We start from the raw sequence: 18,203 nt of genomic DNA, 5'->3' as shown, positions 1-18,203 counted from the left end.
AATTTACCAGTAAGAACCACAACTTTGGTTTTTCCCACCTTTCCTGAATTCCTGTTTCTGTCAGCCAACATAGCATATTAAATGTGCAGCCAGACACTGCTCCACTACTTAGCTCAGATGATCTTAGCATAAGCTCCTGGAGTCTTGCTTCTTGACTACTAGGGAAGCTTTTATATTCAGACATAAAATGAGGAGCATAAGAGAAATGAAAGCCTACCACACCCAGGAATCTTCTTCCAGATCTCAGTTTTTTCCTCTAACATAAATGTCTGAATCCTTCCAAAACAATAAGAGCTGAAATTAACTCCCAGTATGCTACAAAGCAGGGAGGGTATGTCTGCATATAACTAGATGGTTTTTCAATACAACTAAATCTTCTGATAGAAGTTTTCTTTAGAATACTGTTTTGCCCCAGGGCTAAGGCTCTCATAGGGTAGCTGGTTGGGACTCCCAAGCAACATCCTTAACCTTTGGATAGACTCCATGGACCAGCTACTTTAGGTCAAAGGCACTTTTGGGCAGGCAAGCTCCCATCTAATTCTAGTCCCTAAGGCATGTGTTTGAGGGACATATGCATCCCTCAAACCTTACAACAAGGTCAGGTGTGTGCTAAGTCAACTGAATTCCTCCCACTTACGAAAGTGTTGCTACTTTTTGGTTTGCTTCAGTTATGGTATATATAGCTTGTCCTCCTTGACTTTTGATAGAAGGAAGAGGGTACTTTTCTCTGTTTTATAAAAGGGAGAGTAACGGTGGTGAACAGAGGAAAAGAAAGGACTAAGAAGGCATGAAGGAAAATTAAGGAAATATCATGGCCAGTGAATTAGTGTTAGAACTCCAAGTGAATACAACTTTTCCCTCACTACCCTGCCCTTTCCAAACCCCTCTACCACTCCACCACCACCCTGAAAAAAAGATTTTGGTGTAATTCAGTACCTGAACTGAGATCCAGAAATTCCCTTTGTTATAAAGGGCATCACAAAATATGCGTCATTAAAGCATAAAATGTGTAACTGATCAGTAAATTGGCTGCTTCATGTGAAGTATAAAACCATAGACATGGTTCAGAAGACTTCTTTGCTTGATGGAGCCAGCCTTCAGTGGTAAAGGAGAGATGCTTTGCCAGTTTCTGGTAGTTATAAAAATAAATTCTCTTGAGATGTTGGACTGAGCCCAAATCACTGAATTGAAGGAATCCCCAAACCTTCCATTTGCAGTGTGGTGTTTCCAAAAGAATTAAGCAATATAATACTGAGAATTATGGCTAGGAGGGGTAATGAATGGGTGAGTTTTTCCTAAGTTCTTCCACTTTTCTTTAGAATAATATGTAAGCCTAGAAAAGGATATGTTCTGAATGTTTGAATTTAAATGTACACTAGGAATGAAAATCTTCACCCTTGTGGGAGTAGCTGCTAATCCAAGGACTGGATTGTAGCAATGGCACCAGCACAGCATGAAGAGGAGCATAAAAGATGAAGCAGATTCTCATTTCCTCTTCGCGTTTCACTATTATTCTGAACCAGTGCTTTCTGGGAGCGAGACTGTACTCAACTTTGATATAGAACATTAACCCTTGCCAGGCATTCCAAACCTCTGTGAACAGCTTGATTGGTTTGTTCGAGTTGTAGAAGTAGAGAGGACTAAGTGTGTGTTTGCTCTCCCCAGCGAGTGTGCTTACCTCATTTGTGTGTTTCTTGTCCCATTGCGAGAAGAATGCTGGTATTAAATCCATCTTTCCTAGTGGTAGGTCTACCTACCAGACACTGGAGCAGCCATGAGGCCCATGAATATTCTGGGAAGGCACCAGAATTGGTACCTTTGCCATTGATAAATCTAAATACAGATATATACTGTATCCCACTGTAGATATTTAAATATGAGGTGTTAAAACTATGATTGTGCTTTTTAGATCTTCCCCATAATACCTTTTGAGAATTAAAAGTATAATAGATTATGAAAAAAATACCTGAGATGAACTATGTGCTTTTATCCATAATAAAGACAGCTACAGACATGGATATGTTTAGTTGCAGATGTATTTTTAATACGCAGAATTAAATATTTTCCTAAAATCTCAAAAGGTACCAAGACTTCACATTTGATGGGAAAAGTGTACTCTTCTTTCTAAATGCTATTGTGAAAGTATTTTTAAAGTTTATATATTGTGCACAATATGGCATAAAAACTGTATTACTTCATTGGCTTGTTTGCCATGATATATTGCGCATGATAAAATGTTTTCAGTTGCTTTGCTTGCTTATGGTAACCATGAACCATATTTTCTGTTTTTTTCCCTTTTGTGTGTGTGTTCATATGCATTTTTAAATCATTTCATATTACATTTTCTTTTTTCCTCATCAAAAGGAATATACTGCATGGAAAAGATCAATGCAAACATTCCTTTTCTTTGTTTTTTTTTTTTTAAATTCTGACTCAGAAAATTTCTTGCTCTTATTGGCTTTTTATGGGTGTGAAGCATAACCGAATTGTGCATGGAAGATACAGATTTAAAACCCAGTGGCTTCACAGTTTGCACATCAGTTGCCTGTCACTTAAAAGTTATTTTGGATTCTGCATGAAATAGGCTTGAGTGGCTTTCTAAAAAAGAGTTTTAGATATTTAATGTTTAGCTACACACACTGATATGGTTATGAGTAGGTGCAATCTGTGTCACCAAAAGGTTCGAGGAGAGAGAACATTAGAAATTACTAAAATGAGAGTTATATGGTTGCACAAAATAAACATGTACCTATACAGGCAAAACAGAATGGCTACTGATATTTCAAAACCAGCACATAAGAAAGTCAATAGGAAGTAAGGGAACAGTTTTCCATTGTGGTTATTTTTCTCATCATTAATTCTTTCCTCATGTTTTCTATTTTTCATTGTTGGCTTATTTGGTTGCGACGTGCTTTTTCTGTCTTTCATTTCACATTGCTCTGTTTTTTATTTATTTAGTTTTTTTTTTTAACTTTGGATTAGTTATGTCTATGTCTTACTTAGAACTTTTTTTTCCTCTTTTACTTAATTGTTCCTTTTGCCTCTTCCATTCTAAATCATGCAAACAATTGTACTTGCTTTTGTAATATTTCAAAGTTTACTGACCAATTTTTTTCTCTGGTCTCTCTGTTTCTCAACCATTTTTGTTGATTTTTGTGTTTGATTTCATTTTAAAATTTAAGAAACAGTTGAACGGAGTGCAGGAGCAACAAGATCCCTCCCTACCACTTACTCATACAAGCCATTCTTTTCTGCAAGACCATACCAGTCCTGGACAACAGCTCCGATTACGGTGCCCGGGCCAGCCAAGTCAGGCTTCACTTCCTTATCAAGTTCTTCCTCTAATACGCCATCAGCTTCTCCGTTAAAATCAATATGGTCTGTTTCGACTCCTTCTCCAATCAAATCCACATTAGGCGCATCAACTACATCTTCAGTTAAATCCATTAGTGACGTGGCATCTCCAATTAGATCCTTTCGGACAATTTCTTCGCCAATAAAAACAGTGGTGTCACAATCTCCATACAATGTCCAAGTTTCCTCTGGTACCCTGGTTAGAGCTCCCACAGTCACAGAGGCCTCGCCTTTAAAAGGGCTGGCATCCAACTCCACGTTTTCCTCTCGAACCTCTCCAGTGACTACAGCAGGGTCTCTTTTGGAGAGGTCATCGATTACCATGACACCCCCTGCCTCCCCCAAATCAAACATTAATATGTATTCCTCAAGTTTGCCATTTAAGTCAATTATTACATCAGCAGCACCGCTAATATCTTCGCCTTTAAAGTCAGTAGTGTCTCCAGCTAAATCAGCAGTTGATGTCATTTCATCGGCTAAAGTTACGATGGCCTCTTCTCTCTCATCACCTGTGAAACAGATGCCTGGACATGCAGAGGTAGCATTAGTCAACGGTTCTATTTCCCCTCTGAAATATCCATCATCTTCAACTTTAATTAATGGATGCAAAGCCACTGCCACGTTACAGGAAAAAATTTCTACAGCTACAAACTCTGTGAGCTCTGTGGTTAATGCAGCCACTGACACAGTTGAAAAAGTGTTTTCTACCACGACAGCAATGCCATTTTCCCCACTCAGGTCATATGTTTCTTCAGCACCGTCGGCTTTTCAGTCTCTAAGAACTCCTTCCGCAAGTGCACTCTATACATCCCTTGGGTCGTCAATATCTGCAACTACCTCATCTGTAACTTCATCAATAATAACAGTGCCAGTATACTCTGTGGTCAATGTTTTGCCAGAACCAGCATTAAAGAAACTTCCAGACTCTAATTCACTTACAAAATCAGCAGCAGCCTTGCTGTCACCCATAAAAACACTGACTACGGAGACACGTCCTCAGCCCCATTTCAATCGAACTTCATCTCCAGTTAAGTCGTCTTTGTTCCTTGCACCTTCTGCCCTTAAGCTGTCTACACCATCTTCTTTATCTTCCAGTCAGGAGATATTAAAAGACGTGGCTGAAATGAAAGAGGACCTAATGCGGATGACTGCAATACTACAAACAGATGTGCCTGAGGAGAAACCATTCCAACCTGAGCTCCCAAAAGAAGGGAGAATTGACGATGAAGAACCTTTCAAAATTGTTGAGAAAGTAAAGGAAGACTTAGTGAAAGTTAGTGAAATTCTTAAAAAAGACGTGTGTGTAGATAATAAAGGACCACCCAAATCACCAAAGAGTGACAATGGACACTCTCCTGAAGACGACTGGATAGAATTTAGTTCAGAAGAAATAAGAGAAGCAAGACAATATGCTGCTGCGAGCCTTTCTCCGTCTCTGCCAGAGAGAGTGCAAGTAAAAGCAAAAGCCGCCTCTGAAAAGGATTATAATTTGACCAAAGTTATTGATTACCTAACAAATGATATTGGGAGTAGTTCATTGACAAACTTAAAGTACAAGTTTGAGGATGCAAAGAAGGATGGTGAAGAGAAACAGAAAAGAATTTTAAAACCAGCAATTGCTTTGCAGGAACACAAACTCAAAATGCCGCCAGCCTCCATGAGGCCTTCCACCTCTGAGAAGGAGTTATGTAAAATGGCCGATTCCTTTTTTGGAACAGATACCATTTTAGAGTCTCCAGATGACTTTTCTCAACATGACCAAGATAAAAGTCCCTTGTCTGACAGTGGCTTTGAAACAAGAAGTGAAAAAACACCTTCGGCCCCACAAAGTGCTGAAAGCACTGGTCCTAAACCACTTTTTCATGAAGTCCCCATCCCTCCTGTCATTACAGAAACAAGAACTGAAGTGGTTCATGTTATCAGGAGCTATGAGCCTTCGGCTGGAGATGCTCCCCAATCCCAACCAGAGGAGCCTGTGTCACCCAAACCTTCCCCTACATTTATGGAATTGGAACCAAAGCCCACCACTTCTAGTATTAAAGAAAAAGTTAAAGCATTTCAAATGAAAGCCAGTAGTGAAGAAGATGACCACAATCGAGTTTTGAGCAAAGGCATGCGTGTTAAAGAAGAGACTCACATAACCACGACCACCAGAATGGTTTATCATTCTCCACCAGGCGGTGAAGGTGCGTCTGAAAGGATTGAAGAAACCATGTCAGTCCATGACATCATGAAGGCCTTTCAGTCCGGGCGGGACCCTTCCAAAGAACTGGCAGGTCTGTTTGAACATAAGTCGGCAGTGTCTCCAGAGGTTCTCAAGTCTGCTGCTGAAACCTCAGCCCAGCATGCAGAGAAGGACAACCAAATGAAACCCAAACTGGAGCGTATAATAGAAGTCCACATCGAAAAAGGTAACCAAGCTGAACCCACTGAAGTCATTATTAGAGAAACCAAAAAGCATCCAGAAAAGGAAATGTATGTATATCAGAAAGACTTATCCCGGGGAGATATTAACCTAAAAGAGTTTCTGCCAGAAAAACACGATGGTTTTCCTTGTTCAGAGGAACAGGGTCAGCAAGAAGAAGAAGAACTTACTGCTGAAGAGTCACTGCCTTCTTATCTGGAGTCTTCCAGAGTAAACACTCCTGTGTCCCAAGAAGAAGATAGTCGCCCTAGTTCTGCTCAACTCATATCTGATGACTCTTATAAAACATTGAAGCTTTTGAGTCAACACTCCATAGAATACCATGACGATGAGTTGTCAGAACTAAGAGGGGAGTCTTACAGGTTTGCTGAGAAAATGCTTCTGTCAGAAAAGCTAGATGTGTCTCATTCTGATACCGAGGAATCGGTTACAGACCATACAGGACCCCCTAGCTCAGAGTTACAGGGGTCTGATAAGCGGTCCAGAGAAAAAGTAGTCACTGCCCCCAAAAAAGAAATTCTCTCCAAAATCTATAAAGATGTGTCTGAAAATGGTGTAGGTAAAGTGTCTAAAGATGAGCATTTTGATAAAGTGACAGTGTTGCACTATTCTGGCGATGTTAGTAGTCCAAAACATGCCATGTGGATGCGCTTTACTGAGGACAGATTAGACAGAGGTAGAGAGAAGTTGATATATGAAGATAGGGTGGACAGGACTGTGAAGGAAGCTGAAGAAAAACTGACTGAAGTGTCACAGTTTTTTCGTGACAAAACTGAAAAGCTAAATGATGAACTGCAGTCCCCAGAGAAAAAGCCTCGCCCTAGAAATGGCAAAGAATATTCTTCTCAAAGCTCTACCAGTAGCAGCCCTGAGAAAGTACTGCTAACAGAACTGTTGGCATCCAATGATGAGTGGGTTAAGGCAAGGCAGCCTGGCCGTGACGGACAAGGCTTCCCCCAAGCCGAAGAGAGGAAAGTATCCAGTGTGCCCAGCAGCCCGGAGAAGAGGGTTCTTTCCCAACAGACTGAGGAGAGCAAGTCCACAGAGGAAGACAAAGGAAGTATTTCACAGAGCAAAGCACCAGACGGGCCCCAGTCTGGGTTTCAGCTCAAACAATCCAAACTCAGTTCCATTAGATTAAAATTTGAACAAGGCACACAGGCAAAAAGTAAGGACATGTCTCAAGAAGACAAAAAGCCAGACGGCCAATCCAGAATCCCAGTTAAAAAAATCCAGGAGAGCAAGCTTCCTGTCTACCAAGTTTTCGCTAGAGAAAAACAGCAGAAGGCCATAGACCTCTCAGATGAAGGTGTCTCTGTGCAAAAAGATTTTATGGTATTAAGAGCTAAAGATGAGCATGCCCAAAGCAACGAAATTGTTGTAAATGATTCTGGTTCTGATGATGGGAGTAAAGAGAGAACTGAAAGGTCAAGTAGTAGAGCAATGCCTGACTATTTTTCTGAGCAACAGGCTAAAGACTTGACATGTCACGTAACAGATTTAGCAACTAAGGGACCATGGGACAAAAAGGTCTTTAGAACATGGGAAAGTTCTGGAGCCACTAACAATAAGTCTCAGAAAGAAAAACTTTCGCATGTACTTGTTCATGATGTAAGAGAGAATCACATTGGTCACTCTGAAAGTAAAATTGTTGATGAAAGGAATGAATTTATGTCTGTGACTGAGAGAGAACACAAATTGTTAACAAATGGCTCTCTCTCAGAAATTAAGGAAATGACTGTAAAATCTCCCTCCAAAAAAGTCTTATATAGGGAATATGTTGTTAAAGAAGGGGAACATCCAGGTGGATCTGTCGATCAACCTTCCAGGAGAAGCGAGAGCGCAGCGGTGTCGCACATCCCAGTCAGAGTTGCGGAGGAAAGAAGAATGCTGTCTTCTGATATTCCCGATGGTTTTTGTGAGCAGTCGACATTCCCAAAACATGAACTATCACAAAAGTTACCCCAGTCAAGGATGAGTAAAGAGACAGTTGAGACACAGCACTTTAACTCTATAGAAGATGAAAAAGTTACCTATTCAGAAATCAGCAAAGTTTCCAAACATCAGAGTTATATAGGCTTATGCCCGCCTCTCGATGAAACCGAAACCTCTCCCACCAAATCTCCTGATTCTTTAGACTTTAGCCCAGGAAAGGAATCTCCCTCTAGTGATGTATTCGACCACAGTCCCATTGATGGATTGGAAAAAGTTGCACCACTAGCCCAGACAGAGGGAGGGAAAGAGATAAAAACTTTACCTGTTTATGTCAGTTTTGTACAGGTTGGGAAGCAATATGAAAAGGAGATACAACAAGGAAGTGTAAAAAAAATCATAAGTCAGGAATGTAAGACAGTACAAGAGACCAGGGGGACCTTTTATACAACTAGACAGCAAAAGCAGCCTCCTTCTCCCCAGGGTAGTCCAGAAGATGATACTCTAGAGCAAGTATCCTTTCTAGACAGCTCTGGGAAAAGCCCTTTAACCCCTGAAACACCCAGTTCAGAGGAAGTGAGTTATGAATTTACGTCTAAGACACCAGACTCGCTCATAGCTTATATACCAGGCAAACCCAGCCCAATTCCGGAGGTTTCTGAGGAATCTGAGGAGGAGGAGCCAGCCAAGTCAGCCTCCTTAAAGCAGACTACAGTGGAGGAAACGACAGTCGATCGGGAAATGCCTAACAACATGAGCAAAGACTCTACCCAAAGACCTAAAAGTAACAGAGTTGCCTATATTGAATTTCCCCCTCCTCCACCGCTGGATGCAGACCAGATGGAGTCAGATAAGAAACATCATTATCTCCCTGAAAGAGAGGTGGACATGATTGAAGTCAATCTGCAAGACGAACATGACAAGTACCAGCTGGCTGAACCGGTCATCAGAGTGCAGCCACCTTCGCCAGTCCCTCCTGGGGCAGACATCAGTGATTCGAGCGATGACGAATCTATTTATCAACCTGTCCCAGTTAAAAAATATACCTTCAAGTTAAAGGAAGTGGATGATGAACAGAAAGGAATGACAAAATCCAAAGCTTCTGCTGAAAAGCCTTCCAACCAGAAAGAACTGGAAACTAATGGATCTGGAAAAGATAATGAATTTGGCCTTGTCCTTGATTCGCCTCAGAATGAAACGGTCCAGAATGGGAACAATGACCAGTCCATCACAGAGTGTTCCATTGCCACCACGGCAGAGTTTTCTCATGATACAGATGCCACAGAGATTGACTCCCTGGATGGCTACGACCTGCAGGATGAAGATGACGGCTTGACAGAGAGTGATTCCAAATTCCCAAGTCAAACCATGGAAATTAAGAAAGATATCTGGAACACGGAGGGCATTCTGAAGCCAGCTGATCGCTCCTTTAGCCAAAGTAAACTTGAAGTTATCGAGGAGGAGGGAAGGGTGGGACCAGATGAAGATAAGCCACCTTCTAAAAGTTCTTCATCTGAAAAGACTCCTGATAAGACTGATCAGAAGTCAGGGGCTCAGTTTTTCACACTAGAAGGCAGACATCCTGACAGATCAGTGTTTCCTGATACTTATTTCAGTTACAAAGTAGATGAAGAATTTGCCACTCCTTTTAAAACAGTAGCTACCAAAGGTCTAGATTTTGACCCTTGGTCTAATAACCGAGGGGATGATGAAGTTTTTGACAGTAAATCACGGGAAGATGAAACTAAGCCATTTGGTCTGGCTGTGGAAGACCGCTCTCCAGCAACAACCCCTGATACAACGCCAGCCAGAACGCCAACTGATGAAAGTACCCCAACTAGTGAGCCTAACCCCTTCCCATTTCATGAAGGAAAAATGTTTGAGATGACTCGCAGTGGTGCAATTGACATGAGCAAGAGGGATTTTGTTGAAGAGAGGCTCCAATTTTTCCAGATTGGTGAGCATACTTCTGAAGGGAAGTCAGGGGACCAGGGGGAAGGGGATAAAAGTATGGTCACTGCCACACCACAGCCACAGTCAGGGGACACCACTGTAGAAACCAATCTAGAGAGAAATGTAGAGGCACCTACAGTCGAACCTAACCCCAGCATCCCGACCAGCGGAGAGTGTCAGGAAGGCACATCCAGTAGTGGCTCCCTGGAGAAAGCAGCAGCAGCCACTAACACCTCTAAAGTTGACCCCAAGTTGCGTACGCCTATAAAAATGGGAATCTCTGCATCTACCATGACCATGAAGAAAGAAGGCCCTGGAGAAGTAACAGATAAGATAGAAGCTGTGATGACCAATTGTCAGGGATTAGAGAATGAAACTATAACAATGATTTCAAATACAGCCAATAGTCACATGGGCATTAGGCCCCAAGAAAAACATGATTTTCAAAAAGATAACTTTAATAACAACAACAATTTGGATTCTTCCACTATACAGACAGATAACATTACAAATAATGTAGTTCTGACAGAACATTCTGCACCCACTTGTACCACAGAGAAAGCTAATCCAGTGAAAAGCTCATCAGGAAAAAAGGCAGGGGTACTGCAAGGACACTGTGTAAGAGATAAGCAGAAAGTTCTTGGAGAGCAGCAAAAGACAAAGGAATCAATAGGGACTAGGCGAAAATCCAAACTCCCCATAAAGGCCACTTCACCCAAAGATATCTTCCCACCAAATCACATGCCAAACATTAAAGTGAGTAAAATGAAGCAGGTTAGTCAATCTGAGAAAACCAAAACGCTGGCTGCTTCTTCATGTGTAGATATAAAGTCCAGAATTCCAGTAAAAAACACACACAGGGATAACATAGCTTCAGTTAGAAAAGCATGTGCCACACAAAAGCAAGGGCAGCCAGAGAAAGGCAAGGCCAAACAACTTCCATCCAAGTTGCCAGTAAAGGTAAGATCCACCTGTGTTACCACCACCACTACCACCACTACCACCACCACCACCACCACCACTACCACCACCACCACCACCACCACAGTTAAAGTTAGGAAAAGTCAGCTTAAGGAAGTATGTAAACATTCCATTGAATATTTTAAGGGAATTAGTGGTGAGACCTTAAAGCTTGTGGACCGCCTCTCTGAAGAAGACAGAAAGATGCAGTCCGAGGTGTCCGATGAGGAAGACAGTACCTCAAGAAACACGTCGTTGTCCGAGACTTCCCGGGGTGGCCAGCCTTCAATTACAACGAAGTCTGCTAGAGATAAGAAAACAGAGGCAGCACCTTTAAAATCAAAGAGTGAAAAGGCCGGCAGTGAGAAAAGGAGCAGTAGGAGGACTGGTGAGAATGAAGGCAGTCAGGTTTCTCGAGCACTCTTTGCTCACATCTTGGAGAACGAGCATAGTTTGTAAACACTTTCCAACTCGTAGACCCTAGTGCATGAACCGTTGTGATTGCCTGTGGAGTGACTTAACCGTAGTTTCTCATTCTGTCATTGTCATCTGTATGTGCTGTCTATATACTCTTCTTTCTTCCTTTTAACCAAACTACACTGTAGATAGCTAAGGAAGCATGCTGAAGATATTGGTGTCATTCAAGATGAGCAACTTTTCTTTCTTTGAATGTGCTAATGGATATGATTCTGTCAAAGTAAAAGCACAGATGTTGAAATCCCATCATGGTGTTTGACCAACACAACAACCCTGTAACTGTTGTAAAGTAGCGAGCTCGTCAGCATGTTCAGTTCCATTACATTGAGCATCCGTGTAGTCTGACATCTGGCCTGATGCAGGTGAAATCAAGTGAGCCGTGTGAAAAGAGCAGTGTTCATGTAGGTGATTAGGACACATTTAAGTGTACAGTGTTAGCATTAGTCTCTCTGTAAAATCTGAGTACTGCTAAAAGCAATTTTCCAGTATCGTCTCTTTCTTGATGATTATTTTAATTAAGAAATTGTAAATCGTAGGTCCACAGAGTCCATGTGAACGGACAGATATCAGGATGGCAATAGTAGCCGATCACCTGGGACTTAGTTGGACAGGTAAGTGTGTACACTCCTGAGTGAAACAAATACACTTTCTTAATTTCTCTGTCTTACTCCCAAGCGGTTCATCACCAGAGAAACAGAAATGTTTTTTTACTCATTATTTGTTTCTATTACCCATAATTCTATCTACCTAGAGATAATTACTGATAAAACCTTGGATACTGTGTTTTTCAAAGCTTTTTCGATGCATATACACTAAAGAATAGGAATTTAAATCTTAATTTCACCTTAAATTGAAACATTTTCTTCACAATGCCATTTCTAATAACATAGGATTTTTACCTAATAGCAAATTTGTTTTGTGGCATAAAGGAAAACATGGCTAAGGCCTATGATTTTTAAATAATCCACTATTTTAAATATGGTTTATGCCCTTAGAACACCTCTCTTAGGCAACAGTTCAATTAATCCATGCCTAAGTTTCACACATTTTGATCATTCATGAGTCATTGTCACAATTTTTGATATACACATATTATCTGTATATTTATTTACCTGATACTTTTCTTTAAGTGAAGTCACTTTTATGCTTAAAGATTTATTTAAAAGGAAATCTTTATCACTTTGATAATAGAAAACAAGGATCATTTTCACTATCTATCTAACAAGATAGATCATTTCACTAACTATATAACAAGATACATCATAACAACATCATTTTCACTATGTAACAGGAAAACAAAGGGTGACAGTAAGTTTAAATTTTGAATTAAAATTTTTAAAAATAGGATACACATAAATAAATCTATTCAATTTACGAAAGTAGTTGAGTTCTGTGAAATGAATCAAACTTTATGATCAGTGTGTAGAAAAGGAATATTTGGCTTGATTTAGCTTCATTAAAGATGAAGATAAGGTTCTGTGTCAATTGGACAATTCTGCTTTGTGGTTTTGATGTTAACTTGGCCCCTGAAATCCTACCTTCCATGAATCAGAGAAATTTTCTTTTATAGGTTGAATGTATTTTATCTAATGCACAGCCAAAAAACATAATAGTTAAAAAAAATAAATGTTAATTATTGTCACATTGAAAGTCATCTTGCATACCATCAGTGACATACCTTCTGTACTCAGAGAAACAATGATCTATGCTATTAAAAGGGAGAATATGAAACTAGATAATGGCCAACAGGTCATCTGCATTTTCTTCCTCTGAATGCCCTAAGTCTCCCCCACATGTTCAACCCTCTCTCTCCTTCCACCCAGTACCTGCTCTCAGGCATACTGCTGATGACCAGAAGCCTAGTGGAGCTCTGAAAAGACAGGTGGTCTGAGTAATCCTTTGCAGGTTGTTGAGAGTTAATAGCAATTCCTTATGTATAAATATTTGCTAACATAAAATTAATAGTAATATTTTAACATTGGACCTGGTAATCTGAAAATATACTGGAGCAAATATTGATTTTGTGGTATTACATGCCCATAAGTATTAGATTATTTTCCTGAAGCAAATCCAGTCCTTACTTTATCAGAGTAAATTTTTGAAGAAGATGTGACATAAAAATAGCCAGACAGGGGCCGGCCCAGTGGTGCAGCGGTTAAGTTTGCGTGCTCCACTTTGGCAGCCCAGAGTTCGCTGGTTCGGATCCTGGGTGCAGATTTATGCACTGCCTATCGGGCCATGCTGTGGCGGGCATCCCATATATAAAGTAGAGGAAGACGGGCACTGATGTTGGCTCAGGGCCAATCTTCCTCAGCAAAAAGAGGAGGGGACTGGCAGTAGATGTTAGCTCTGGGCTAATCTTCCTAAAAAGAAAAAAAAGAATAGCAAGACAAAGTCATAAAACTAAAATTATTAGTGACAGTGTATCTTTGCTCCCCATTGAGTCTCCAGACAAAGGATAGAGGTTGGTTATGACGGTTTGTTGGGCAGTAAGGAGTAGTCTCTTAAAACACAAAGAGATAAAGAACTCTAAAAAATTTAAAAATGAACTTTTCTAATTTGTATTACAAATGCTCAGTGAAGATTATTAGGAAAATTAGCATGTAGAACAAAATTTAAATCTGACCCTCAGAACCACTGTTAACATCTTCATGTACTTTGGTTTTTTGATATAAAGCTTTTAAAATGTTATATACACAATGTAATTTTCTGCTTTTTTATTTGTAATTACATAGTTTATACAAAATTTACCATTCTCTGATGTTGGTTTTAATGGATCAATCACATCTAATAGACATCCTCTACAGTGGTGATTTTCTGACTGTGGTCACAGTGCACTAGTGAGTCAGGAAACCAATCCATGCTTTGTGTTTGTTTTTAAATGGAATAGAATGGAAAAGAAAATGCCTGTGTATTACATGTATTAAGGCTAAATTTTGCTCCGTGAAGATCTGGTTTCATTTATATAAACACCATGATCTACGATGTATTTCTAACTGTAGGCCTGATCAAAGCAGTTTGCAAGCCAGTGCATTACATTAATTAACTGCTTTCCTTTTGTTCAACACATGGAGTCTTTTCAATTTTTCAGCAGTACAAGCCTACAGTGAACATTCATGTTTGTAAATCATTGTGTACAACCCTGTGTATCCTCACGATAGATTTCCACAAGTGAAATCACTTGGTCAAAGGATATGGACTTTTTTGAGCTTGCTGGAAATATTTCTTAAGCTGGAGAGAATCTTGACCAATTGCTTTTCCATGGGAAAATTTTTTCCTATTTCTTACTTTTTATAATCATTTACAGTAATACACACCTGATAAATATTTTTAATTGTACAAAAAATATACAGTGAAAAGTAAGTCTCCTTCTCATCTTCGACTCCTAAGTTTCCCTATCCACAGGCAGCCACTAATACTCACATTATATGTGTCTTTCTAAAGACACTCTCTGCATTTACAGGATCGAGTGTATAGGTATACACATTTAGCAGGACAGAAACCTATCTCCCTTTTATTTTTCACACAAGTGGCAGCATATGAGACAATGATCTAGCCTGGAGTCATCATTTAACCTCCTAAGTGGAGTTCATGAAACTTGGAGGCATATAGAGTAGAATATTATGTGCATAAATGATGTACTTCGTGAAGATTGCTTAGGGAAAATCCTACCAGCATCTCTTGTGCCATATTTATGAATTGTATATCCCTACTATCTTGTATGAAGTTTGCTCAACTGCAGAGAATAATTTGGCTGCATTAAAAGAATCCAGCAACATCCTCTTTGTACAGATCAAGAATCTTTATGAAATAATCTCTAAAGGGAATCTGATTGTAACTAAGTAATAACCTCAGGAGAATTATATCACAGCCTGTGTATGATCACCACATTCCTGTGAAATCAAGAGATCAAGTATATAAAGATTAATGCCCACGGCTGTACTTGGGTTTTACTATAAAATTCCTTTCCTTTTTATTTTTTGTGGCAGTTCAGCATTACTTTTATGAAATATATGTGATAAAAGTAAAATATGAAATCTTAGTAACTCTTTTTCTTTTCTACAGAACTGGCAAGGGAACTGAATTTTTCAGTGGATGAAATCAATCAAATACGTGTGGAAAATCCAAATTCTTTAATTTCTCAAAGCTTCATGTTATTAAAAAAATGGGTTACCAGAGACGGAAAAAATGCTACAAGTATGCTGAAATTATATTACTTTAACTTTCAAAACTGCATATATCCAATATTTTAAATAAGCCTACTGTTAACAAAATCAGAGTGATCATAAAGTAATAGCAAGTCTTTTGAAATTATACTTGTTTAATTTATGCTAACATCCTAAACTGTCTTTAGGAACTAGCTTTTTAGAAGGCAAGTAGTAGAGAATTTTTTTCATTTTATCGGTAGTTCTCTCTGTGACCATCAAAAATAAAAATACAGTTTTAGCTGTTAAATCATGGGGGTGATAGTCAGAAAGACTGTGACGTTACTGCTATAGCCTGAGATGGATGTGCAGGTAGGTAGAGAGAGAAGGACAAAATCAAATTCTGGGATCAAATCGTTTTATTCAGCTTGGTCTGTAGTGGCAGAGAATTCCCTAATATTGTTGGGTTTTGTTTAGTTTTCTTGGGGTGGTGGGAGGGGAGTGGTGCTATACGGTGACAAGTGCCAACCCATGACAATGTGGACTAAGTTATTGTGGGTTTGCCTGTGTCAGCCTGACCTTAGTAAGTCATTAAAATGCTAAGCATCAAATATGAGGGTGACCCAGTTTGACAGTCTAAAAGGAGAGGAACATTTTAAAATTTTATTAGATCCTCTTATAACTAAAAAGAGTCTAGCTATTTTGAAGCCCATCTGGTCTGCCTTTTACGGTGGAGTGAATGTTGCTGTCATCACACACAGCTTCACAAAGTGATTCTTAAGCCCGTAACCGGTCGTCCCTGAAGCAGCGAGCTTTCTGAGCCCTCTGGAGAGGGATATTGCAGATTTGGAGGAGTGAAAATGACAAGAGGGGCAAGAAAGCCATGCCTTTGTGTGGATATTGTGATGACTGGAAGAAAATAATTTAATTGGAGTTTCAACCTTTTTTTCTCCTTTTTCAGCTGATGCCTTAACTTCGGTCTTGACAAAAATTAATCGAATAGATATAGTGACTCTGCTAGAAGGACCAATATTTGATTATGGAAATATTTCAGGCACCAGAAGTTTTGCAGATGAGAACAATGTTTTCCATGACCCTGTTGATGGTAATTGAATTTAGTGTTCATATTTATTTAATCATTTGATAAAATTCAAAAGTGCAGTAGAACAAAGCAGTCACTTAAAACCAACTGAATTGTGATTTGCTTGACTTAATTTCTCACTTTCACAACATTTTCTCTGCCAGAGTCTGCAAATAAACACTCTGATAGAACAACCTTGATAAACTCTAGACAAACTTATATAAAATAGTTATAAAAAATGAGGTACAAAAGCATGAGTTAACTAAAAGAGTTGGTATTTCAAATATTTAATATGACCAAATAGAAGAAAACTTAATATCTAGAGATGCATTGCTTTTGTCATTTTCATATTAACCTAAAAAACTAGTGAACTTTATTCATATATGAGTAAAACCAAAGTGTAAGCTCTTTTTGCCAATAAGCAAGTATTAGGTCAAGTTTAAGCATATAGTATACAAATTGTTAAGTAAAATGGTGAATTACTCTTTGGGGATCAACTATTAAAGTGTGTACTGAAAAAGTCTAATGTATACTCAAAAAGTGTATTAGTTATTTAGCATTATTTTAAGTTCATATGCTACTATTGTTTAGAAAAACCCTACTTTGTCTATCGTATATAAAAGGCAACATAATCTAATTCAATGAGCATAGATGTCACTAATAACATAATAATTCCTCTTTCACATTAGTTTAATTTATATAATGTCATCTTCATTATGTAAATTGGGGCTTTTTCATCAAAGTATTAAGAAAAGTATAACAAATATCTTACTATGTTTTTCAAGATGCTCGTCTTCCTTCACAAATGGAAATTTATTCCTATAATGAATTTTGAGCAAAAAATGTCGATGATGGTATGGAGGCAGGAAGAGGAGCTAGGGATATTTTTCTACTATTTCAAGTTTTGAAAAATATGGCAATTTTTTCCATTGTTAAACTGGCAAAGTTAGACTAACAAGAATCAATAACTCCTAATTGTGCATATGTTATATGACAAAAGATCTCAAATTCTTAAACAGTTTCTGCTTACTAAAGTTAAAATCAACAGAAAATTTAAAGCATACCTTGTTATCCACATAACATATATATGATGGGTAATAATGTCAAAAGTGTTTTCTTTTTAAGTTTATAAATACCATAGAACCTTGGAAAAAAGCTCTCTTCAAGGCCTGGCTTATATGTGAGACCATATATTGGTAACCAAACTCTTTTTGCACTAGATAAAGATAGACCAGTGTTAATATCATATTATGTATTATTGCCAAGTTATACTTTATAGAATCTTTTAATATTTTTTATTGGGAAAAATTTTTTAAGAAAAGTAGCTCTAATAAACAAGATCACTAGAAAAAATGGAAGTATTCAATGGAATTGAAAACTTCATTTAATTTTAACATTTACAAATCAAAATATCATTAAATAAATTCACAAGAGTTTTTTGTTACTACATCTTAATATTTTATATTCCTCATTTTAAAAATTCTGAGGCAAATTTAGGGATGTGCGTATGAAGTAAAGTTCACTTGTGCAGATTACGAACCCCAGCTAATCTTAGCCAAGTTTTCAGCAAGATTCTGGTTTAGAGGTGACCATAACAGAAAAATGTTCACTTACCTATAGCAATTTGAATTTACAACAATTCCGAAGTTGATATTTACCTTGGACTGATGGAAAAATTAGGCTTTAGCTTTATAGACCAATAATTCAGAAAATGTGCTTAGTTGCCTTTCTTTTCCTGTCTCTCCTCTTCGTTGAACTTTTGTGAAACTTCCTTTCCTCACCATGACCAGACCTTTGTTGACTTTTCTCTCTGCTGATGAAGAAAAATACTCCCTTAGTCCATGCAGCAAAGTTTCAAACAAGAGAATTGCTCCTT

General features: G+C 38.6%; 1 protein-coding gene across 28 annotated transcripts in view; it reads left to right on the top strand.

The window, feature by feature from the left end:
• The window catches only part of ANK3 (ankyrin 3), a 624,902-nt gene that overhangs the window by 578,377 nt on the left and 28,322 nt on the right, over window positions 1-18,203 (top strand). For 14 of the 28 annotated variants that reach the window (XM_070488170.1, XM_070488208.1, XM_070488195.1 and 11 more), the window contains 4 exons: window positions 3,183-11,012; window positions 11,638-11,712; window positions 15,167-15,298; window positions 16,208-16,351. In XM_070488170.1, coding sequence (XP_070344271.1) covers window positions 3,183-11,012; window positions 11,638-11,712; window positions 15,167-15,298; window positions 16,208-16,351 — 8,181 coding nt within the window. The remainder of the gene's footprint in view (window positions 1-3,182; window positions 11,013-11,637; window positions 11,713-15,166; window positions 15,299-16,207; window positions 16,352-18,203) is intronic. The other 14 variants (XM_070488238.1, XM_070488233.1, XM_070488226.1 and 11 more) reach the window with 2 other exon arrangements.

Source organism: Equus asinus, chromosome 2 (assembly GCF_041296235.1).
Source record: "Equus asinus isolate D_3611 breed Donkey chromosome 2, EquAss-T2T_v2, whole genome shotgun sequence".
Lineage (NCBI taxonomy): Eukaryota > Metazoa > Chordata > Mammalia > Perissodactyla > Equidae > Equus > Equus asinus.
The sequence above is the reverse complement of the archived record's forward strand: the minus strand, read 5'-3'. Positions and strand labels throughout refer to the sequence as shown.